The sequence below is a fragment of the Ammospiza nelsoni genome, chromosome 1 (assembly GCF_027579445.1).
Source record: "Ammospiza nelsoni isolate bAmmNel1 chromosome 1, bAmmNel1.pri, whole genome shotgun sequence".
Classification (NCBI taxonomy): Eukaryota; Metazoa; Chordata; class Aves; order Passeriformes; family Passerellidae; genus Ammospiza; species Ammospiza nelsoni.
Genome location: NC_080633.1, coordinates 68,961,977 through 68,987,357, shown reverse-complemented (window position 1 = coordinate 68,987,357; position 25,381 = coordinate 68,961,977). Strand labels below are relative to the sequence as shown.

Here is a 25,381-nt window from a genome sequence, read left to right as displayed (position 1 = left end):
TTCTCCCTCCGGGCCCCGCCTCAAACTGAAACCACGGGAGGAGGAGGAAGGAGAACCCGAGCATCCCTCCCCAGACCCACGGGCAGCGCGGGAAAGAGGCACGGCCGGGATTAAGGAGCTCCTCCATCGCTGTTCCTGTCGGGCACAGCAGGAGCTCCAGCTCTGCCTGAGGCGCTGCAGAGGGGCTGCCGTGCCCGGCCCCTGCAATCCCTGATGGCCAAAGAGCAGCGGCAGCGCTGCTCAGGCTCCAGACTTCCCCACTGCCCCCCCAGGCCAAGGCGCTATCGGCCCCTCACAGCTCGATCCCGGCTCTCAGCAGCAGCAGCACCAAGCTGCCCCTTCAGGGTGCCCTCCCTGATAACAAAGCCATCCACGCCTACCCCCTAGGCATGGAAAGAAGCCATCCAGGAGCCAGGCAGAAGTGGCTCATTCCTTCTGGACAATGTGGGCCAGAGGCAGGAGTGCAGTAAGTGCTGCCCCATCCCAGGCGCCCTCAGAGCACAGCTCTGCAGCCCAGAGGCTGCTGGTGCCCAACACCTGCTGCCAGCTGACAGAACAGGGCAAGAACCTTTCTGCCCATCACTAGCTACACCTTGGGATCCATTTCACACCTGTTTAATTGGAATTCCCTTAGACTCAATGGAAGAATTTGGAAATTGGACCGGAGCTCAAATTTATGGCAACTGAAGCAAGGCCTGGTCAAATTGGTGTACTAATCAATTGGTGTTTCCTCTTTGATTCGTGTTCTGTGGAAAGGCATCAAAATACCTTGGAAGTGTTCACTGACCACCTGCCACAGAAACAGGGCAGCTGTAAATGAGGAATGGTGCAAATGCCAAAGCCTCTCAGCCTTCAAATTCAAAATATATTTAGAAATTTAGATAAAATTTAAACCCAGAGCGCTGTGGTCTTCCCAGCAGCAAGACTTGGCTTTGTAGGTGGGGGATTTGATCCTGTGCAGTGACACTCTGACTTGGGGCTGCCTCTGATAGGATTACATTTATCAGGAAGCTGGAGGGCCTCTGTGACTCTGTGTCTCTGTGGGAACCCCTAAGGGGAAAATCGAGGTCTCCTCAAAACTGACAGGAAAATTTAAGACTTCCTCAAAGAAGAAAAGAAGCAAGGCAGAAGAAATCCAAGGGAAGAAGGGGAACTGTTCCTAACAATCATGATAATTGCAGTTTTGTAAGTTAGGCTGGCTGGGTGCCCAGAATGAGTAAAAAAACCCCAAACCAGTTTAAATGACAAGCATATAACCATTTACACAGCCCCGCAGCAAAGCAAAATGACCTCCAACTTCTCAAAAATCTCAGTTATAGATTTTGAGAGAATCCTCTGTAGCTCCTCATACCTGCTTTTTTCTATTTGAGCAAATTAATGAACCTAGGCTTTAAACAGTCATGAAGTTTTATATTTCTGACAGTAAGCATAAGAGTTATACACAAAACTGTCAGTAAAAACAAACTGGAAAGAAATCTTGCTTAAATTTTTAAAATCCCTTATTTAAAATATGATACATAATAAGCCAGCTACACACACCCAATATTCAGTAGTCAAATAACAATATTCAGTAGTCAAATATATATCCTACATGGATAACTTACTCAATAAGTTTATAGGGTTTTTGACCCATCATAAAAATTTTAGCTAACTTTTTGTCTCTAATGTTCTTTTTTTTTAAAGGTTTCACTAACAAGTCTTGTTATATCATGACAACTTCAAACTCAGTTTCATCTCCCTGGCACAATGACCTACCATTGTAGCAGTACAGTTTCTGAATTCAACACTTATGAAAGTAAGAAATGGTCTCAAAACTGCAGACCAAGGCATCCTGGCACAGCTTCAGAGCTTTACTTTAAAGGTTCTTAGTGCAAGATTATATAAGATGGGGAAACTTTCACAAGGAATTCCAGGCTCTCTACAGGTGGATATCAGGCGTCCTCCTTGATGTCCTCTGTGGTAAACAAAAAGCTTAATTTCTTTTTTAAACAGAAAGTAGAACAGTGAAATGATTTTGGACTGTTATTTCATCTGCATGGGGTTTTCCTGCCTAGAAAGAGTTAATCCATGAAGTAGTTTTCTTACTCTAGCAGGAACTACATACCCCCCGATTGAATCATACAAAATAAAGATTTATAAGGAATGATGTCCCTCAGGTTTCCTGAGGGAAGAGGCAGGAGCCTCATGAAAGAGGAGCCCCTGTAAGGCTGAGCACTGTATTCTCCCTCATCTTTTGGATCTGTACAGAATCTGCCCCTGTGTTTAACCCCCTCCATCCCTCTCTGCTGCCTTGCCTTTGTTCAACCACCCGTGAAGCAGAACTTCACCAACACTCTGAGCAGTTTTTGACAAGGATGCGTAAAACCTTTCCCAGCTGAAGAGGCCAGCAATATCTGGAAAAGGAACATGGAAGCTTTGCACTTTTTTGGTTTGGGCTACCTGCAGCTGCTGCTGTACGACATTAGAGAAACAGAGACATTTAGGCTCTTAATTGCCCATTCACACTGACATGAAGGGCTCACACAGGCCTTGAGCACTGCTGGCTACAATCTGGCCAAAATTACATTTACTACCTAATTTTGATAAGTTTATCTTTTCTAATGATTATTTTGTATCAGGAGAGCATAAGCAGTCCCTCAGGACTTCCTTTTTCCTTGAGCCTTTGTAATACACTGGTTTCTGAACCTTAGATGCCAGCTCCCTACATGCTCAGAATGACATAAATCACAATTTCATCTAATCTGCATCTTTTCTAACAAAAAGAGAGCCTATTTCTCTCCTAGCATTATGTCAGTATTCATCCTTGAAGTCTCCTGGAGCTGCATCCGATTCCTACCAGAGCACAAAAATGACTGGAGCAGAATCTTTTGGTTGCTTGTATTCAAGTCCTTCAGTCTGTTTGCTGTTATCCAGCTTTCCCACAAGGCCAACTTGATGCCTGCTAGCACAATGCACAGTACCCTGGCTCAGGACTCGCTGTTTATGCTGCTCTGGACACGTCTCTTTCCCTGCCCCCCAGCATCTCTGTGCTTTATTTATTCTGCTGACTTGTGCCAAATGCTGAAGTCACAGTCTGAGTTTTCAGTTAACTCATATCCCTACCCCCTTTTCCTATTCTTGTTGCCTTTCCTCACAAACATTATCAGGTTTGAATGGCCCAGTCTTTTTCATACCTGCCATACATTTACATAATGGACAACTGTGGTTTATTTTCCTTTGCCCCCTTCCCATGAAAACCTGGCAGCTCACAGTTCTCCTTCCTTGTGCATTTGCATATCACCTGGGATAATCTGGACCTCACAGTGACATGGAGGTTAAGAAATATGAAGCTTATTTTGGCTCTGTTGTGATTCTGAATCCTAGCAGCCAACTTGCTTCTTTCAAAATGTCATTTTTCAGCAAAACCCACAGGCTTTTAGACTCTAATTCATCCCAAAAATACATTCAGATGAACAGGCTCCAGCCAGCTCTCACTTGCCATGAAGCCAACATGCTAATAGAGCTCCATCTTTGCTTTCAAAAACTCATGACAGGATAATTAACTTAATAGTCCAGACTTCGATTGGGTCAGCTTCAATTCCTTTCCCAGAAAATGTCCCCAGGCTCTTGACAATATCTCAAAACTGGTTTTCACTGTCTCACACTGTTACTGCTCCTGACAGCCTGTTTCAGGATTTTCCCATGTACTAACATTTTCCATCACCAAGGCAAGCCAGATGCCATGGAAAGAGAAGGAAAAGCAGCAGTGATGGATCCCCTGGGCAATTCCCCAGTACCTGGTAAAGAGGGCATTATCCTGCTGGCAGCAGCGCCCTCGGAGCAGCTACAGGGACACAGCTCAACAGCAGCACTATATCCAACTGCAGCACCACGAGGCAAGGACATTTCTGATCCTTCCTTAAGAAGGCAAATCAAGTTTAAAAACATTGGATTGGGTGAAACATTCTGCACTTCCCTCTTCTGCAGCCTCCCTTTTGTAGTAACAGCAAAATGTTTTGTGCAGCTTTGCTCCTCTTCTTCATGACTTTTTTTAAAGGAAGTACCAGAAGGCAAAGATAGTCTGTTTTTACACAATTGTACTGCACTTGACATGGTGCTGCTAGCAGGCTATGGTGTTTCATGTTCAGCATGAGAACTGATTAGAAATTGGGCAAAGTGCTCAGGAGTTGCACCATTTCACTCTTAATGTGCTACTACCCATAGTGAATCCCTCAGTGAGAACATCCAGAAAGCTCATGCAGGAAGGGTTTAGACAGCAGGAATAAAATTTATACCCTCTGCAGTAAAACCAACTGTAGTCATTTCAAATTACAGACAGAGGGGAAAATCTGTGGAGGTCAAAAAACATTGACCAAAAAAAAAAGGCAAACTGAAGATGAGTGAAGCCAAGAGAAACTGAAGTCCACAAGAAGCTGCTGCTTATTTCTACTTCTGAATGGAAACAGGATTCTTTGACAAAACTGATTCCAGAAAAATATGCCCCAACTCAGGGTCACACAGAAGAACTCAGAGCTGATGAGAGGACTCAGCTCTAGGGCCCACTGTCACCAGATGATGCCACCCACAGCAGTACTAATTTATAAGCCTGCATCCTTGCAACAAAAGCATTTATATGCCTTTCATGGGCAATTATGAAGAGGCTTTTCTTCTTGCCATAGTTGTACAAGGTCAAGAAACCAAAAGAGTTTGCACAAGACTGATCAGCTTCTTGATTTCTTTTGCACAGATTCTTGTATTTGTAGATTTTTCTCTTAGGACAGGGCAGTATCTCATCTCATTTGATTGTAAATGGAATAAACTTAACATGCTCAGAGGTATTTGGCATTGTAACCTATTTGTTCATTAGGAAGAAAAAAGGACAGGTTCTTACCTAATCCAGGACACTGTGGATGAACCTGAGAGTTCTTTATGTACACTGCAATCAACTATCTAAACATTCTGTTCTCTTGTGACCACGAGACTCTCAGATTATTTGGAGAGAAACATGTCAGAATCTCATCTTTTGTCTGGAAAATACTGTGTATCTTTCTAGACTGTTATCAAAAAGATTCAAGGCAAAAGTTTTCATATTTAGTCCATGTCCAAGACCAATTTCTAAATCCATTTTCATCTTTATCCTTTTTAGGGTGTTTTTGCTGAAATTGAATTTGGAGGTAATAAGGAGGCCAACCACAACCCTTTTAGAGTAGTAGTTGTACGAGCTGTACGCCTTAAAAACCCACGGTGCTTCTACCATGTCCTCACAAGTTACAGGGACAAGCATCATGACATTTTGGACAAAGTCTGGTTCATGAAGCCATTTCTGTGTTATTGAAAAAGCTTCAGCCAAGAATCCATCATGTGTAACCACAGCAGTTTTCAACTTTGACAAACAGATGTCAGTGAATCCAGGAGGACTTGAACTTCCAGAGCCACCTCAGCAGTGCATACTCTGGAGTAAGACAAGAAAGAGCTGCTCCAGATTATGAAGCACCAAAGCAGCCCTGCATGGGACAAGCCTACCTTCTGACAGTCATGCTAATGATTTTCTTCACAGCTCACCACTCAAGAGGTCCTTCAGCATACAATTCTTTTCATCTAGCCATGCATTAGAGAAGAAGCAGAGGGAAGAGCATCTGCATCTAAAAAAATCTCACATTTAGTTGAAACTGAGCAGCAACTCCACTCTGAGCCCCCAGAGAGGAAAAGTCAACATAGCTTATCATTCACCAAAAAAACCAAATCTGTAGAATAAAACATTGGCTTTTCCACCTGGTCTGCCAACAGCAGTGAAGAGCTTTGCCTTGAGCTCGTGTGCTGTCTTACATGGAGGTGTCGTGGCTGCGCTCCAAGCTCCCACTACCACAGGAGCTATATGAGAGGTTCCCACGGCCAACAATACCTTGGGGACTTGAAAGAAAACTACAGGAATTCTTCATTATTTAAAAAAGCACTCACTTCTCTTCAAGGGAAGGCAGAGAGGAGAGAGGTTCCCATGCAAAGTAACAGGGGTGAGGTTGGGCTGGAAGCCCTTTTGAAGCCACATCTTATATCGCTTCCCAAAAACGTGTTCAATCCCTGCTGAATCTTGCCCCTCTAAATCTTTGTTGCAGGGCACAGAGCTCTGATTTCACTCTAATTTAATGAGAAGCTTAATGTCTAAATGTTTTGAGCGTTGCTTGGGGAATAGCAAAGAAAGCCTGGCAGCAAGAAGCAGAGAAAAAGGAAAGAAAAAAATAAAGTCTCTGACCCTTTGAGAAATCAGGGAACCAAAAAAGCATCCTACTGATTCTGCAAAGTTTAAGGGACTTCTATCAACAGGGATCAAAACCTGGCTCCTAAACCTCATGTATAATCCCCAAAATAAAGGTTTGGCTGCTTCCCACCAAATGCATCAATTTTTGCCTAGGTCACATGGAACTGACATGCTTATAATGGGAGCCATAATTAATAGTGTTTCGGCAAAACAATGCACGGGAATGTCTCCCTGCTTGACTGAAAGCAAAGTCCTACAGCTAAAAATCCCAGCCTTCCTCTCAGGGAGAGCAGAACAATGAATCTTGCTGCAGAGTGACATATTCCAGGCAATTACAAGAGCTGCAGACCTCAAAGCCACACTCTGAGCATGACTGGAACATAAATAGATTAGCAACTGCTAAGGACTGCTCTTCCTCCTGATTCACAAAGCGTGTTCCCACTTTGCTTTTGATGCCTTTAATGATGCTCAACCATTCTTTTAACAAGTAAAGCCATTTCACATTTTTATAAATATCCCAAATGCTCCATGTTACCCTTAGCTACCCTTCATCCCTCTGCTGTCTGCAATGCTGCTGACTAAACGGGGCCATGTTTTTCCAGCACATTACAGACTTGCCTTAAGCATAGCAAACCCGATCCCACCTCCTTCACTTACATCACCCTCCAGGCAGGTAGAGGAAAGACGGGACTTGTTTTGCCCTGAAGCCCCGGCCAGAACCACCCCAGCTCTGATTAGCAGTCTTCAGAGGAAAATGGTTGTGCCAAGCACCAGTTGCAGGTTCTGAGGTAAATTCTGTGAACGCTAAATGGTAACCTATGGCTCTCTCAGAGTGCTTTGCAAAGCAAGGAGCATCTCTGAGGCTGTTGCATTGAATGGGAAAGTGCCAGAGCAGCTCAGAACTGCTGAGCTATTTGTAGAAGGTCAGCCAGCAATTTGTTACCAGGGCTACAAGAAAAACCTGGAGGTCTCTATCACTGCACACCAGGCACCCCTCACTTTCTATCTCAAACTGTCTGTCCTCGTGTTCTATCCCACCTCACCCCAAAACAACCCGAAAAACCCAACCAAAACTCCTCTACCAAATTTCCACTTCCACCAAAGTAGAAGCCCAAAGAGCACTGTAATCCCTCACACGGTCCCCCAGCCAGTGCAGGGGGCTCACTACTCAGCACACCCACTTTTCTGCACCTCTGCTCTGAGAAGAAAAGGAAATGCACTCCCTGAAGGCTGCCAGTGCCTTGGGAATTTAATTGTCACAAATAAACAACACAATAGTCTGCTTTTTTAAAGTTTTCAAAACTCTGTAGGGACTGCTGCTTTTTACAGATATAATCTGAAGGTGCTTATATAATTTTAAATACTTAATTCATGGAGCTTGCAAACCCATACACTGAATTGCTAAATGCCAGCTATTCCTACTGACCTTTAAAATCAGTGCAGGCACAGAGGTTCCATGAGTGTCACACTGTGACTCTGAAGTATTTAATATGAGAGATGCAAGTCATGTCATCCTGAACAGCAGCACAGACATCGGCCAGTGACACCAGGAACACACCACCACCTTCCTGCCAGATCAGTCACAAGTACATGATATGGCATTTAAGTCAATTATAGGAAAGCAGATTATACCTGATGATCACAAAGCTCAAAAATACGTGAGCATATTTAAATCATTTTATGGGACTACAACACCTTGTTCTGACACCAGGAGAGCAAAAGATGGATTTAGCACCTGACTAAAAAACAGGCATAAAGACCAACGTACCACTGCTGGGTTTTGCATCTGCTCTGCAAAAGCTGACCATTTAAATTCTTCATTCCCATCAATAACAAAGAAGAAAGCTCTCTTCATAAATAAGAGTCAGTATTGTTCAAATGACAGAGTAGTGCCCAGATCATTAAGGATTTTATACCATGCCAAACTACAAAAACTTGTGAAAATTGCCATGTTATAGCACTAGCTTCCTGTAGATTCTCAAGAGAAAACCTTTTTAAAATGCATACTCCTGGCAGCACTGAATAGGGCTAAAAACTTCAACAGTGACAAAATTAGAAATACTTGTCTGCATGATAAATCAATAAATGTGCTGTTATTCAACTCTAACCACACAATAAAACTTAGCCCCTTTGCATTCTCTGTACCCCTACTGGAAGATGATGAAGAAAGGCTGTCAGTATCTATAGAACCTGGACATCTCCCCATGGCATTAACAGCAATAATATTAATAACATTATTTATCTATATTTTACAGTGGGGTGGGGAAGTGCAGAAGAGCCTATTCCAGTGCTTAGGATATTCTTCAACTACCCAAGTCAAACACATCCATATTCTAATACCTGAATTGTTCTAAGAAAGCCAGCTAAAAGAAACTTGCTTTAGCCAAGGCTCCCTGCTCTTGGCTTTCTGGAAAGCTGAAAACTGCTCAAAGTCACTTTAGCTCCCCTTTTGCTTCTGTATACAGCTGCATTTAAATAAGTTCTGTTCAATAGTGCTGGAAGCTACTTCCAAGGGTGAAACAGAGGCCACTGCTTTATAAGAAGTTGCCTTAGTTTATAGTAGATATTTCTGAAGTTCTTGTTACTATTCAGAAGGTGGTGGTTATTTAATAGCCCACTAAGTCAATTAGTCTCCAGTTTTGGTCTTTAAGCTCCACTCTGCGAATAAAAATTATAAAGAGAATCAGTTCAAGCATGTTCCAGCATAGCTGCCACATTAAGACAGAGTCAATTGCATGCATTAATCTTCAATTAACAGCATCAAAAGAACTATAACCTACCAGCTAGAGTACTGGACTAGCTACAAAAAGCTTTCATTCTAATCCCAGATCAGCCACTGGTTTGCTATTCACCTCCCATGAGAGGGGGAAGAGAAACACCCCTCTAAGTTCTCCTTTTCCTTCAAATCTTTTCTCTGCCCTTCCATTTCTTTTTGTAGTAGCTGTAGCAGGGACACTCCCTGCACGAGCAAAGCTCCACCGTGGCTCTGCAGCACTGGGTGAGCAGCCCAGCTGCCAATTGCAATTAACAGCAACATCAACAGAATCTGATCTATCTCAAGACAGTTGTACATTTTTGGCATTTCTATAACTTCTCTAAAAACCAAAGAGAGGTAGCCTGTAGCAAGGAATAATAAAAGCACACAAAATGCTTCCAACAAGAACATTCTATAACTTCTCTAAAAACCAAAGAGAGGCAGCCTGTAGCAAGGAATAATAAAAGCACACAAAATGCTTCCAACAAGAACATTATGGTCCATCTTTGTGAAACCTTCCTTGCTCCCACAATTGCTATTCAAACCCCAGGCTGATGAGATATGAACTTGGCTTTTTTTCCAGTCATCCAACTTTACATATTGACTAGCCTCTCCAAAAGGGATATTTCCCAGCAAATGAGAGCATGATGCAACCAGAAGAGAACTGATGTTTCTCTTTCATTAAGCTCTGTCACCTCCCTTTCAAGCTGCCTTAGATTAGCACAGGTTCTTGTCTCTCCTGCATTTCCTCAACTCTGCCTGTGCCAAGTCTCCCTGTTTTCCCCCTGCATCTCCACAATCTGAGAAAGAAATTTCTCTTTCACATTCTTATCTCTAACTTTCCTCAGAGTCCCCTCATTCCTTTTCTCACACAACCATCAATCGTGGTACAATCCCCATCATTAGTCTCCCAGTCTTCCTAAAGGGATGCACACCTTTGGGGGATGCATACATACCTTTATTTCTCCAGATAGGTTTCTGATTCAGGCAGCATTTGCAAATCAAAAAGGCAGATATGTTCTATTTAGAGTGATTCTGTGCAACACATTTTATCCAGCTACCTCAGCTTTCATCTTCCTCTGTCAACATGAAAATTTGTCCTCTATTTGTTCTACACCAACCAACTTATGAACACCTATAAACACTCAGGCAAGATAGGGTGCCTGGAAAAGCACGTGGCCTTTGTGGCCCTTTTCCAGAGGATTCTGCTACCCCCCAGTAACCTCTCAACAAAATTCCCTCTCCACCCACCAGCAGAGAGGCGGGACTGCACAGCTCACTAGAGAGGCTGAGGTTAAAGCAGAGCAATTCCCTAGCTCTCAAGGAGTGGCTTATCGCCGTCTGTCCGCATTCCAGGACAACAAAACCTCTACTTCTCACACAACCAGCTTGCCTCAGGCTTGTCTCTGCATTCAGATATTTGGCTCTCCTTCCCCATGCAAGATAAAACACTCCCCTGAGGCAAAATTTTTTAGTAAGCACTTAGTTGCCTTTGATCTCAGAAGCAGCTGGTGCACAGCTGCTCCCCATTACTTTGGCAGCTCTCAGGAACATTTTGCATTTTCCTGTCCTTGCTTACAGGCAGGCACAAAGGGCAAGAACATCACCAGCAGCCATCTTTCATTCTCAGGCAAAAGCTTTTATTTCCACCTCCCGTGCCCTGCCCAATTCCTCCTTGAACCACCGCCCACCCGGCTGGGTCTCAGATCTTCCCTCCTAAGGGGGTCCCCAAACACGTGAGCAATGCCTTCATGTTCCTCTTCTCAGCAAGGGTCTCCTCCATGCTTGGGAGTCTCCTGGAGAGACACAGTACTGCGTATGGATGGTAAAGGGAAGGCTGTTGTACCTCATCCCAGGAAAATATTACCTTGGGCCTTTTTTTTTTTTTTTTTTTGAGGTAAGCTAGGAATAAATTCCACCCCAGTTTTTCTTCTCTGCAACTACAAAATCCAGCAAGCACAGGAAAGCCTCTCTCCTTAGAGATGAGTGCAACATTGGCCTTGCTAGGAAGCATGGATCTGGTTAGCACAGTATCACTCACAGAGCCTCAGATTAGACCAACTGCAGTGCCTATTAACAGCACGAGGTTTCTCAATTTTACTTTATATCTGTTTAAAGAAAACAGGAGAAAGCTAGAAACCAACCCAGCAGTTCAAGTTACAGGATTCACAGACAGTATTTTAATCCCTTCCCTGGGGAAAAGCCATTTGAAGCCATCATCACATCAGCAGACCACTACAGGCTGTAGGATGCAGCACAGCCTCCCCAACACTGAGCTTTGAGAAATGCTTGCAGTCCATGGCCTGTGTACACAGGAAGTGAAGGTAACCACCAACCTGCTAAGATTTCCCTAGACATCCACAAAAAAAAATTAAAAAGAAAAAATTAACCTTAATGCTCAGATTCTGAAGCAACCGGGAGCTGAAATCCTTTTTCTCAGCTTGCCTTCCAGAACGGCCCTCACTGAGGCAATCACTGTGCATCTACCAGCACTTCTGCAGCTCCTTCTCCACAAAGGAGCCCAATGTGCTCATGCAACAATTAGAAAAATCACTTTCACCTGATTCTCATTAGAAAAATCACTTCACCTGGTCCTACTGCTGCCACTTCAGAGTAGAGTCCTACAGCTGCTTCTGGAATACTATGGGAAGCAAACCCACCCATAGAAGATTCTTACTTCTGGGTGGGTTTTTTCCCCCTCAAGCAGAATATTTTACACTTGGTTTTATGCCCGCATATACTGTTGAGGAAAAGGTTTTACTAGAATCTGGTAGAAAGATGATCACACTCACAGGGCCTGCAGTTAGTAGCTCTGAAGCTGCAAACTTCAATTTTTCATAAAAATGTAGGATTTTAAACTTTGTATTAGAATTTTTGCTACAGGTGTAACTTCCAGGATGTCTCAAGTAAAAACTTGATCTTCTGGTCAAGAGGAAAAAGGAAGATACTTCTCATTACCAGTTTCTTTTATCTAAGTCCATAATGCCTCAACAGACACTTTCAAAAGCAGACTTCAGTCAACACTTAAGCCCTTCACACTGATGCACAGTCATGAAACACAACCGTGTTAAGTATTCCCTAGTCATGTGCCAAGGCAAGAATTTTCCCAGACTCTTGTACCATTGTCTATTCAGTTTGGGATTGTGTGAGTCTGTGTCTGTACATGTAATTCTTGCTCCTGGCAGCCTACTAGAAACATCTCATGCAGCACAATTTTGAGAAATAACATCATGATTTAGAAAACTGCTGATTCTTTGGAGTTGTGATTGTAGGACACGTAGCAGAACTTGAGCAAAAGAGGGTTATGGGTAGTGGAGGGGTGTGCTAGACAAATACCACCTGGTAAATCATCCAGCAGGATCCTCCTCACTGAAGAGAAACAATAAACAGATAAAAGTAGAGCTTAGCTGCTTCCCACAGTCCTTCTGCTTTTCTGTGCCACTCATCCTGACATTTCCACTACAGCTTTTCCCCAGTTTCCAGTACCAATCTCTCACCCCATCAAGTGAACAACTTCAATTTTAGCACTGCATTGATACTTTAATGATACGTACCCACTCCTCAAAACAAACCCCAAATCCCACCTTCCCCAAACCACCATCCACCTTTCCATGGATTTCAACAAGAGTAATGTGGATTCTTTATGGCTGCCTATGCTCTCAGCATGACTCGTACTGTTAGTGAAACCTGCTTCACATTGAGTGCTTTGTGTGAGGGCACGTCCACAGCTTCCTTCCCAGAAACGTGTCTGCAGTAACATCGCAGCTCCATGGCTTGGCCTGGAAGCAGGAACCACACCCTCACTTTGAAAGTAGAGATTTGTGTGCCTGTGTGTAGGTCAGTTAAGAAAGGAAGCAGCAGACTTTTGCCTCACTGTCAGAAACATACTTCTTCTGGCAATCAACTGTGATCTGCAAAATCAGGGGGGCAAGTCAGTAAGCTTTCACTTTTTCCACATTTCATGGGTGCCTCTCCCAGTGCTACACACCTTCTCCTCACCTTTATTCTCCTACCCCCTACCAAATCAAGAAGAACACATCCACCCCTTTGGGTTCTTTGCTAGCATGTAGTCTGAAATACCTTTAACAGGGATATGAAGGATTTGCAGACCTTTCATGTAAAGAAATAAAACACTTAATCCCAAAATGAGCTTTCCTGACAAAAATTTTAGCTAGCAATCTGTAAAGCTGACTTTTAAATTCTAAATTTGCTCCTGGAAAAGAGGATTCCTGAGAAAAAGTCTCAAAAACTTAACTTTTCCTAAAAGCTGTGAAGTTTTTCAGATGGCATTGTATGACAGTGAAGAAACAAAAATCCATTCCTTCCATTGGCTACAAAAAACATGATCAGACTCTTAGTACTTAATCTGTTACATAACTACCTGTACAAAAAATATTTTATTAGTTTTCTGTCAGTAACAAGGGATTATTAGAGAACTTCTTCTGTGGACATAGCTTTATGGAGGACAATCATCATGAGTTCCTACAGCCATGTGAAGCCAGTAGTCCAGATTTCTAAAAATGACAAAGTTGTACAAGTTCTCTCCTCCTTTGTGGAAACCATGCTCACTTTCTCTCCAGGAAACAGGGCTGTCTGCAAAGCCATGCACAGTTAAGGTCAGCCAGTGTGCCAGTTTTGGCTCACCAAAATAGCAACTGCAAGCAAGAAGACAAGACAATCAGTGATTATAATGGAATAGGCAGCACATTCAAGTCTACACTATAAAGTAAAACAATTAAAGACACACTTCAGTGAAAAATTATTAACAGTTAAAAAGTTTAGTCCATAATAAATAAACTTGAAAGAAAATAGTCAGAACACATTAGGGAACAAAGTAAGATTGACTATCTATTACTCCTATCATAGTTTTATACATGGCAAATCTGCAAGTTGTAGCAATTAGAAAAAGTTCTAAGTTGCAAAGTAGCAGTTCTGACTTTCCTACAGCATGCACTGTCTTTCAGAAAATTGAAAATTTAATGAGAATAATTGCTATCAGGGAAGAAAAAAGACATTGAAGGAAGTAGTCTAAGGCTATGCTTGACACAAATACTTTTACCACCAGAGAGGAAATAGATTATGAACAATCAAAGCCAGATACTATCCACTCCGCATTCTAAAAATGTAGGAGTACCATACAGCCAGTTTCTTAAAAATTCAGATAAAAACCAAAGTCATGACTACATGGCTTTTTCAAATTCAAGGCATTCAAAATTGTCTATTGCATTTTATACTAATGTCAAGCTTCCAGTTAATTTCCTAATTAAAACAGAAGTCTATATTTATGTATTTTGCTATTTATTTACAACTGCAAAGTACTTAAAAGTGATTTCAAATAAGAAGTGTTTAAGTGCTATAGTAATGTGTTTCTGTCAATCCTTACCACAGCTGCTCCAATAACTGAATAATCTTCTCAGGAATTATAAAGCCTGTGATTGTGCACAAAAAAGCTTTTTCCACCACTGTGTTGGGCTCAGGACAGCAATAGGTTGATAAGAAGCTGGAGGATTTGTTGTCTCTGGAAGAAAAAACAATGAAGTAACTGAAATAAATATGCTTCAAATATTCTATAGGATGTCTTAGTAATCAGAACCTGTACCAAACAAGTAGGATCTATGTATATCATCTAAATCAATGCCAAATAATTAATAACCAAGCAACCAATACAAAAGATCTCATGGTGCTGTGGCTTAACCCTGTAAGCACCCAAACACCACACAGCTGCTCCCTCACCCATTCCCACCTGGAACCGAAAGGGTAATGAGAGAAAATACATGGGTTAAGATAACGACAATTTAATAAGCAGAGGAAAAGTTCCACACAAAGCAAAGCATGCAAAGGAACTCATTTATTACTTCCCATGGGCAAGCAGATGTGCAGCCATCTCCAGGAAGGCAGGGCTTCTAACTGACTTGGGGAGACAAAGCTGGAACTTGGAACATTTCCCACCCATCCTTGCCCCAGCTTTTGCTGCTGAGCATGTCACCATATCCCATGATGTGGGATATCCCTCTGTTCAGCTGGGGTCTGCTGTGCTGGCTGGCTTCTCTCCCAGCCTCCTTACTGGCAGGGCCATAGGAGAGACAGAAGGAGTGCACAGAGGAGACAGAGAGACTGTGCAAGCCCTACCCAACAATAGCTGAAACATCCCGTTACCAACATTCTTAATCACAGATCAAAGCACAGCACCACACCAGCTACTGTGAAGAAAATTAACTCTATCCCAGCCCAACCCAGTACATATTGGTACCCCTAAAATACAGGTAAAATCATTTAAGACTTACATAAACATTTAAACATTTAACTTACATTAACATTAACATAAAAGACTCTCACTTATTAAACAGTGTCTGTCTTAATTTTTATTTGACTATTTCTTAAAATAAATTGTGGTTTTCCTTACTTAAAACATTTTTAAAGATCAAACAAATTCAAGTACTTACAAGCTAACTTGATTCAAGACAGCCCCCAGCCATTCAAAGAGCTCCTCTGTACTGCAGAACTCCTCTGGCTTTCCTCGTAAATCATTACTTTGTAACACTGGACACTGCAAGTCCCTTAAGGTGCTGAATGTTATTTTTGGCTTCAGGGCCTGTATCTGGCTTTTTGAAAAGTATGACATCAATGTTGATCCCTCTGCACCTTAACAACACAGTACCACAAACAGCTGTTATGAAACTACTAAACAAAAGAAGCAGTGAATACGTGAAACATTTGTATATAAACAAAAAACGCAGTGTGAAACTGCTTGTGTGCTTTTAATCCATGGCAGAACCTTAGAATCTTCAGCTTCCTTATCCTCTTGGAAATAAAAGTTAGTGCAAGATTCAGCAACTTAATACAGCTCAGTAAATTTGCTATCTCACTACAAAGTGTTGATATGCCAATACAAAATTCAAGCAGAATTAACTGCATGAGTAATAAAATGAGCTTGTTAAAAAGATGAACTCAGAGTGTTCCTGAAAAGGAACAGATAAAATGGAGCAGGAATGTCACCTCAGAACAGCATTTTCCCTGAATAATGGAAAAGTGAACATGTGATTAGAGGCTTAAGAACAGATTTATCAATAATGTCAAGAGAAATTTCAGAATAATCTGGAGCATAAGGACTGAAGAGAGAAGAAAGAGGAGAGGGTAAAGAAATCAAAATACATCACCAATATCGCTTTACTAGAAGAATAAATTCACCCCTGCTCCCCTCTCCCTGATACCTCTTCACTGTAGTATGGCTGTAAGAATTAAATGTACCTTGATGGCCTTGTGGGAAAGCACTAGTAAGAGACCCAAAACAGCAGGTACCTAGACTGAAAAACTAACCTAAGGTGGCATATTTTAAATTCAGAGATATCACCAACTTGCTTTTGAAGCAGGGAGGTAATTGACATGGAATAAATTCTCCTAAATTTCAAATTCCAGATAATATGTGCTATTTCCAAGAAGTAACAATGGGTGTCTAGGAGACCAAGTAATAATGCCTTACTCATGAAAAGTCTAAAGTGCAGAGGAATATCTAGATACCACAGAAAAGGCATGTGTAAACAGCAGAAATTCAAGAACAGGGTCAGAAAATATGGACTGCCTAAAGTCTATCAGCCATATTTACATCATCAAAGACAATCATTTGGGGGAATAGAAAAAGGAGAGTTAAGCTCTTTTTTTGAGTCATTCTTCAAAAAAAGGTTGTTCCAAAGGGCACAGTGACAAAGACAGTCACTGAATTCTTCTTAATTTAGTATTTTTATAAAGACATATGTAAGTCTGAAGAGTGCCAGAAGAGATGATCTCCCTTACATTCTATTAGCACTTGTCAGCCTAACAGGTTCAAATAATGCATAATTTTGCCCTAGAATTCCTAGTAAAATATAGAAAATCATGCATTTTTCATGTCTGCTGCATGTGGGAGCCTCAGCTAGAGCCTTAAATGCAGGAAATCTCAAAGACTACAGTCAGACCCTAACAGAAGAATTCCTCTAGCTACAGCACAGCCTTCTATGTTAACAGCAACCAGGCACACCATCAAAGCTTTCCAGAGGCCATTGAATTTCATCCAATAAACACGTAAAATTGTGATAGAAATTACAGCAATAGGAAAAAGATTGTATTGCCTCTGTCATTAAAGACATGAGATGCTCCATATTTCCTTTTCCTGTTCTTCTTGGTGCCAAAACCACATTGGAGGAAAACTGGGTATGAAAACCAAAAATCCTGCAGTGCTGGCCATAGCAAGAAACACCAGATATCAGCAGGAAGGCTGAAAGCAGAACGTTCACAGAGGACACACATTCTCTTGACAAAACACAGCCCATTTTTTCCCTTACAGCAGAATCTACACAATGTCTCATATCTATTGATAAAAACCCATAAAAGTTTTATTTTTGTCAGTACTAAGGAACTAATAGTCTTTTGTGTGTTATGAGCACAAGATTCTTGCACAGAAAAGCATTCAGATTTAACTCTATATTCAGGAAATGATTGACCTGACCTGCTTTGGGGATGTAAGAAAGTGAGGGGAAAAAAAATTGCTATTCTTCCTGAATGCTGTTAGCACGGGCAGCAGCAAACATATGAAAAATAGTGGCCCTAGAGGCATTTTGCTCTCTGTCCAGGGTCAATAAATCCAAGCAAGCTGAGCGTGAAGATCTGCCACCTCAGTTGGATTTATGTCACCATTTATGGTAGCAAAAGCCTTCACTGTGACTCTTTCCTGAAGATTACAAGGACGGGAATTGCAAGCCTTTAAACAATTTCTGTATGACAAACAAGGAAGCATCCTTGTCATATGATTAGTACTTGGAAAGGGGGAGGGGAAGCATGAAGGAATAAAGTTAAACATGGGACACTCCTAAAGGAGCTTGTAAACAGCTTCTGTTTCTCAGATGAGTTAACTCCTTACAAGGCTCAGACTTGACCTTAAAGAGCCAGGCAAAGAGGAGATGGGAAAGCATTCTCAGCAACCTTTCTAATACCCTTTCTCCCTAGTGTGGAGACTCAAAGCAAAACAACACCAAAAAGCTACACATCTGTGATGAAGAAAACCATGACACTTGCAGTTTTCATCAGTTCTATGCAAATGCTACATATCCCTTCATATAGCCTGCTCTGAGGTAATATAAACAACTGAGGACTTAAAAAAAATTCCCTCAGAGGAGGAAAAATACTTGAGTCCAGAAGAAAAAATAGTGTAATTGGAAAACAGTAGAAAAACAAATAGTAGAAGATTATTTGAAACAGTACAATTTCTTATAGCAACCTTTTACTTGGCTCCAATCTCAAACAAGCTTGAGAATAAAGTGATCAAACAGCACTCTGTATTTGGGCACATGATGTAAACAGGGAATCTGTACATGTCTTCTACTGAGGAAATCAGAGCTCCTCATCCTAAGTATGTAACTAGATACATAACTTATGTGTATTAATAAAAAAAAAATACAAACCAAAAAAAGAATATTGATAATGGTTACGTATGTCACAAATTTATAAACAAGAGGCAGCACCATCAAACAGGCAGTTTTGCCACAAGGCCTGGGCAACACAGAGAAAGGAAATGAAGCAACTAATATATCTCCTATGAATCACTGTTGTGCCCCTGAACTGAGATGTTCTGTGCACAGGAAGTAACACCCACCCCACCCCAAACAAATAAACAAAACAAACAAAAAATCCCACCCATACACTTTTCAATCCAACTTTTTCCTCCACTGAAAATGCATTTGTACAATCACTAGAAAAAAACCCCAGTAAACTAAAAATATTTGGACTTCACGTCAGCTGCGTTTTAGTTTTGCTTTTGGTTCTTATTTACCTGTATTATACCAAGCCAGTAGGAAGTCAAATTCTAAAGGTTTCTTTTCTTTCAAGGCCCAAAGCACTCTGTTATGTTTCTTGCTCTCAGGGTGAAAGCCAGCATCAGTCAAGTCAACAGTGATAACTGCAGAAAATACACAATAGCTATTGGTACCCAAGTAAAAAAGAAATTATTATTAAATTAGAAGAGCACAAAGAAACCAAAGAACATTAAACTACCTCTTTACATTTGCAGAACCTTTACAAACTATTTGATTATGCAAATATGACTCCCCGTTATTTAAATAAATATTCACCTCCTGCAGGCCTTATTTTGATATAATCTGGAACTGCTTCCTCATGACTAGAGGGACAGATTCCTCTTGAAATGGCATTGACAGAAGTCCCTGAACAGTGCCTTAAAAATATGTTGCTAATCAGGCAAGCTATTAGCAGTAAAAAACCCCCTATAATTTCTAACAAGTCTGTCATGTATACAGAGTAACACTTTTTCAATAGGTTGGCTTTTTCCTAGGTGAATTGTCCCATGCATAATTTATATTTATTTTTCAAATGGAAATTTCATTATATATTTTGATGATCAGAATGGTAAAATTATGTCCCATTTTGCCAAAATACTTACTAGAGGTAACAAGTTTCCCCTCCTAAAATTTTTATGTAACTATACCAATCAACTGCTGCAAGTTCCAATTCATTTGAGATGGCACAGTGTTCATGTTTGGGTTTTTTTATTTCCTAAAAAGACAAATTAATAAAATTCACACTCAAGATGTCTCCTCTGCAGCTGTTAAAAAATATGTTTTTCAAGTACTTGGTACATAGAGATTACCATTTTAGATGTGTGAAACATAGAACAATTCTGCCTTTTAAGCATGCAGCCTTGTGTGAGGCTTTTCACTGATTTTGTACAGTGTACACATTTTAAACACCTCCTTAATCAGTTAAAATTTTCTAACTTATATCAGAAGGTATAGACACCATGCAGAGTATGCAAAAATTCTTAAGTACTACATCACTGCAGTAGAAAGAGCACAATGAGAACCCTTGAAATTAAAATTTTTATAGAGTACTGAAAAGGTGATGTGTTTGTGTCCTTAAAGCTGCTTTACTACTTGGAGAAAAAGTACTTTCTCTCTTCAGGCAGTCCTTGTATTTGCATCTGGTAAAATATAACCTAGACAACAACCAATTGTAGTGAAAGGGAGGTTTCAACAGCCAACAAGGTGCTTCTTAAATAAGCCCCGTTTAAATAAATACTTACTGTATCGCATGACTTTTTTGCCTGAATACCGAGAAGGGCGACCTTGCAGTCCAAGTTCCTCATAAGTGTCCTTATCCACTGACAGAATTAGTTTACCTATAAACAAACCAAGTTTTAATATAAATAGTCTTCTACTTGGTTCTCTTTGAAGTCTTTTGAGAACTGTACACCTTTTACAACGTTAGCTTTGGATCAATGGTATTGCTAATGTAATGCAGACTCCTTAGTTCCAGTTAAATGGATTACCAGATTAATCCTTAAAAAAAAAAGGTTATAACTCAATTATTCTTTTTTATCAAAGAGGTCTTGTGAACTAGAGTAAGAAAAGCATAATATTATTCCTGAGATAGTCATAGCTTTTTTACTGTACTACTCAGTTCATTGTCTTCATCTTTCCTCCACTCATCCTCTAGCACTTGCTGTGTCATTAGCTGAGCACTACATTGCACAAGGGCCTGCTTTAGTAAACATTCATGCTCAACATGCACTGCTCAACTAAATAAACAAAAGCAGTTCCTCATGTCCAGTGGGACTACTCACACTGAGTAAACTACGCCTGCTAGCGATGAGCTGATCCGTGCTGGAACAACTCTGCTTCTGTGCTCATAACCTAGATCTGGCTGCTGCTGCTTGGTACAGAGCTTCACACAGCAGCTCTCTCCAGCACAGTCCTTGGGTTCCACTGCACAAGGAACAGCACAGAACACAAACAAGTAACGCTGCAGAGGAAGAGTTCAGACAGTGACATCACCAGGAACTGCAACACTGCCTCTGCAATAATTGTGCACAGCTTGTAACATTTGTATCACACAAACTACATCACTATCCACTTTGCCAGGACTGTGCTAACAGACATATAAAAGAATTCTTCTGAACAATCTGAATTTACTCATGCCCTCATGGGCACCTGTCATATTACAGCTTCTTAGGCTGGAAGGCAGATAGACCAGTTTGTATTTCTATTATATCTTGTGTACTGTTAAACAGAAAGAAGACTATGTAATTGAAGGTCAAAATAGCTTCATTTTCTCACCTGAGATGTGGGACATTTTATGTCTTCTCATAAAACTGTGATGCAATTGAAACAGACTTTTAACATGTTACATAGTTCTCAGCAGAATCATTAAACGGTTTGGGTTGGAAGGGACAGTGAAGATCATCCAAATCCATCCCCCCTGCCATGGGCAGACACACCTTCCAGGTTGCCCAAAGCCCCATCCAGCCTGGTCTTGAACACTTGCAGGGATGGGGCACCCACAACTTCTATAAGCAACCTGTTCCAGGGCCTCACTACCCTCACAGTAAGGACCTTTTTCCTAATGTCCAGTCGAAACCTTCCCTCCTCCAGTTTGAAACCATTCCCCCACATCCTACAACTACATGACCAGCGAAAAATTTCCTCTGTGGTTCTCTTCCCTTTAGGTACAGGCAGGTGCTCTGATTCTCCCAGAGTTTTCTCCATGCTAAACAACCCCAGCTCTCTCAGCCTGTTTTCTTAGGAGAGGTGATCCAGCTCTGTGAGCATCTTTGTGACCTCCTCTGGACCTGTTCCAGCAGGTCCGTGTCCTTCCTGCGCTGGGGACCCAGAGCTGAATGAAGTACCCAAGGTGGGGTGTCATGAGAACAAACACTTTAAATTTTATAAGTGTTCCTAAGCAGTGCTGATAACTTTCATTTTTGGTACAAATTCTTTAAGACCAGTAGGAAACATGAAATTGGAATGCAATGTTTTTACAAAGATTGCAATCTTTGTAAAGGTTGCAAAGCAATTATGTAGCAATTGCAATTATGGTTGAAGCATTGACAATGTGACTATACATAAGTGAAGTTCTTTTATTGTTTTTTAACTTCCTTCAGATGAAATAAATAATTTAACAGCATGAATGAAAAAAAAGAGCTAAAATTAGTATTTTTTCCAATTCACACGTATTTCTAACAAAGTTGGCAGTACAGTAAGCATTATTTTCCAGCTGACATCATTCCAAATAAAAAGAAACAACCAGAAACAACCCAGACCACAATTGACATGAGTTACTGAAACCAAAACAAGTCTCCCATACCATTTGGTAGCAGAGCTGCAGTATTATCTTGATCAATTTTTGTCTTATAGGTAAGTGCGTAGCATGAACCTTTAACAGTAAAGCAGAAAAACATGAGATTACACAGCCTGTAAAGACAGACATGGCAAGATAAACAATTCACTGCAAGACAACCAAACATGACAAACAAACACTATCTGAATCACTCTTGTGTTTTCATCCACTAACTTTCTTCCACCTTCTCAAGCAAAATGGCATTGTTATTAATTTTATAAACCCTGTTCTGGCAATATTTTAAAGGGCCTATAATAGGGATAATGTTCATAATATGCCCCTATATGAAAACATTTTCTTTCCTTCCACCTGTGACTCTCCCCAGTCATCAAATGGAAAACACAATTGTTTCCCAGACGTATTTTTATTACCAGTTCACACAAAGACAAGGTGGCTGGGCAGAGGCTGTGTCTTTCTTTGCATCCTCTTTGCTCTTACTGGGTAAGGATGAGCTGTCACAGCTCTCTCAGTGAAATATAAAAAATAAGGAAGCATATTCATATTTTTCTCTGGCCTGCTGTGGAACACAGCTCAGCACAGCTCTGTGTTGAAGTATGAAGGAACAAGAGAGGGAAAAGAAAGATATCTACAAGAATCTGATAAAAGTGAGGTGTAGCAGAAACAGGTGTGAGGATACATGGAAACCCTCTCGATAGCTGGCTTTCAGAATTGAGGTGGAATAGAGAGAAATTTACAAGGAAAAATCACAGGAGTTTTGGACCCAGTGGGCACCAACAAACATTGTCACACATGACAAAGCAGAAAAAAGCATATGAACAAATTCATGAAGAATTTGCTTAGTATTTTTCCTTTCCTTCCTTTAAAACACTTTTCAGAATAAATACTAATAAGACTATTAAAATTCTGCTGTGCTATAAAAAAAGTACATTATGGCCACATTCGTTCTGTTCAGATTTCCTCCTTACCTTTCTTCACGAAAGCATCAATGAATTCATGAGCGACCAATTCATGAATGGGTAAATTCCTCACCAGGTAGTACTCTCCAAAATCTGCAATTGCGCTTTTCAGCACTTCAGGTAGCAGCCCACATTCCGGGATCAAAAAAGACACCTATTAGGAACATATTTGTAATGTAAATCCTATCCTAAAACCCGTCCTGAATAAAACCCCAACCAAACAAAACAACAGGAAATAGAAAAGAAAACCTCTACTTTTCAAAGATGTATCAGTATGTTATGTCAAAATGAGATGGAAAAAAAAGTAATATCAGGCTACTGTCTTCAAAATGTATCAATTTTCACAGTCTCTAGGTACACTAAATACATTATTTGGTGGTTTGGGGTTTGGTTTCTTGTTTTGTGGGGCTTTTTTTCCCTTTTTTTTAAACTATACAATAGCATTTGATGTATTATGTAAAGATGTGATCTTACACAGCATGAGTTAACAGAAGATCTCGTTTCACATCATTACACATTTTATCTTGGTGTCGCAATGGGACACCTCCTTCAGCCCTTGCTGGAGCACTTGTTGAAGCAGCTGTAACTGAAAATGTAGCCTGAGCATTTCTGTAATCTTAGCGGAAAAGCAAAGACCAAAGTAGAATCTTCAAATTACCTTTTGCTTAAAAGCTTCCCCATATATTTTCCAAAGACCAAGAGAACCCTGAAGTCTGGCAGACCAGGGAAAACAAGGTAATATTTGGCAAGTATTACATGGCAAGTATGAAGCTTCCCAGGCAGCACAAAGGTCTCTTTCCTTGCTCCCCCCACTGCTCCTCAAAAAACTTCTTTCCCAAAGCTCTTGGAGAACAGGTGTGTATCTCCCTTAGCACACGTGTTCAAGACAAGTAAGGACTGACAAACGAGCTGCCTTCCACACCTGTAGAAAGTTTCTGATTAGCTGCTAAAAATGTCTCAGAAGTCAGAAACAGCTAACAATTAGCTCAGAGAGTTACAGGGTATGAGAAGGGGGTTATGAGACAGGGTCCTGCCTGATTGCTGCAAAATGTGGAATACTACAAATCTTCTTAAGGAAGGATGTTCTTTGATGTTTGGCCTTTGTACACTTTCAAGCCTAATCAACAAGAAGGGAGATTTCATCCATGAAACAAGAGCACAGCTAACAAGCTTTAAGTGAAGCCCAGGTCTCTTTGTTAACGTTTAGGGCTGGACGTGTTTCAGTGATCTCAGACCTAGGGTGAGCTTAACAAAGCTCGGGAGAAGCATGTACCACTGACAGCAGGCAGAAAGAACACAGCATTCAGAGGCCACAAAGACATTTGGCAGAGCTCCCAAAAGAAGTAAGAAACTTAATAAACCCAGCAATTCTGCTGAATCAGCTCTGAGAGGATAAAAGGCAATTGCGGCAGGTGGAGAACACGGCCACCGACTGCAGAAACCCCCTGACTCCTAAGCAGAGAAAGACTGAGCATGTGGATTAATTAGCATGAGAGACTCATCAACCAACAGAAGACAAAATACCAATTTATAAGAGAACTATGTAACTTGTAGCCAATGAACTCTAATTTCTTTGTTTGCTAAAATGTATAAACAGTGAGAAGTTTTGATAGCTGGTGTACTTGACTTGTGGAAACCTCCGCCTTGCGCCCTGCCGGAGTAAACGATGTCTCCTTTCTAAACCGGACCCTGAGCCTGTGTTTAGAGAGATCCTTAACTGGCACCACCTCTGCTCCTTCTGCCCGCCCGCTCCCTCGCTCCTGGAGGAAGGAAGGAGTTTGTTTCTCCCATGCTGAGCGACACCACGAACAATAAACGGTGCGAATTTGCTTTTTGTTTTTTCCTCTCCCCAACAATGAGGCGCGCAGGCAAGGATGGAGGAGTCCCCACAGAACACCGAGTCCGGCGCGAGGGGGGCACCGGCAACGCTGCCCTGGAGCGGCCGACAGGCAGAACGCCCGGGACGGGCGGCGTGGGCAGCTCCGACCCTTCCCTTCCCTTCCCTTCCCGCCTCCCTGAGGGGGTCCCGCCGAGGCCCGGGCCCCGCGCTCGCGCCACTCACGCGGCAGCTGTAGGCGTGGTCCCGCACGTGCGCCGCGTGCCGCGAGCGCGGGTGGCGCGCGTGGCCGCGCTCGCACACCAGCAGGTGCCGCGGCGCGCGCCCGAGCTGCGCCGGCAGCATCCCGGATCCCGCCCGCCTTCCTCTTCCTCCTCCTCCTCCTCCTTTGCCGCCGGCCGGGAGCCGCCACACGCGGCGGGGAGGGCCGGGAAGGGGCCGTGCCGTGAGGTCACGTCCGCCGGCTCCGGAGGCGCTTC

The 25,381-nt window shown here is 41.7% G+C and overlaps 1 protein-coding gene across 2 annotated transcripts; it reads right to left on the bottom strand.

The window, feature by feature from the left end:
- Positions 1-1,935: 1,935 nt before the first annotated feature.
- Positions 1,936-25,305, bottom strand: RPP40 (ribonuclease P/MRP subunit p40). Of its 2 annotated transcripts, XR_009418520.1 has the most exons (9): positions 25,128-25,305; positions 23,075-23,219; positions 22,116-22,184; positions 20,056-20,151; positions 18,793-18,918; positions 15,434-15,632; positions 14,374-14,508; positions 13,372-13,645; positions 1,936-1,954 (listed from the first exon to the last, which is right to left on the bottom strand). XR_009418520.1 is itself a non-coding variant. In XM_059472902.1 (8 exons), the coding sequence occupies exons 1-8, from the start codon at positions 25,245-25,247 to the stop codon at positions 13,447-13,449; spliced, it is 1,089 nt and encodes a 362-aa protein (XP_059328885.1). In that variant the 5' UTR covers positions 25,248-25,305; the 3' UTR covers positions 13,369-13,446. The 2 variants fall into 2 exon arrangements, 1 of the variants encoding a protein (XP_059328885.1); XM_059472902.1 differs by lacking the exon at positions 1,936-1,954 and having other exon boundaries at positions 13,369-13,645.
- Between the last annotated feature and the right edge of the window lie 76 nt (positions 25,306-25,381).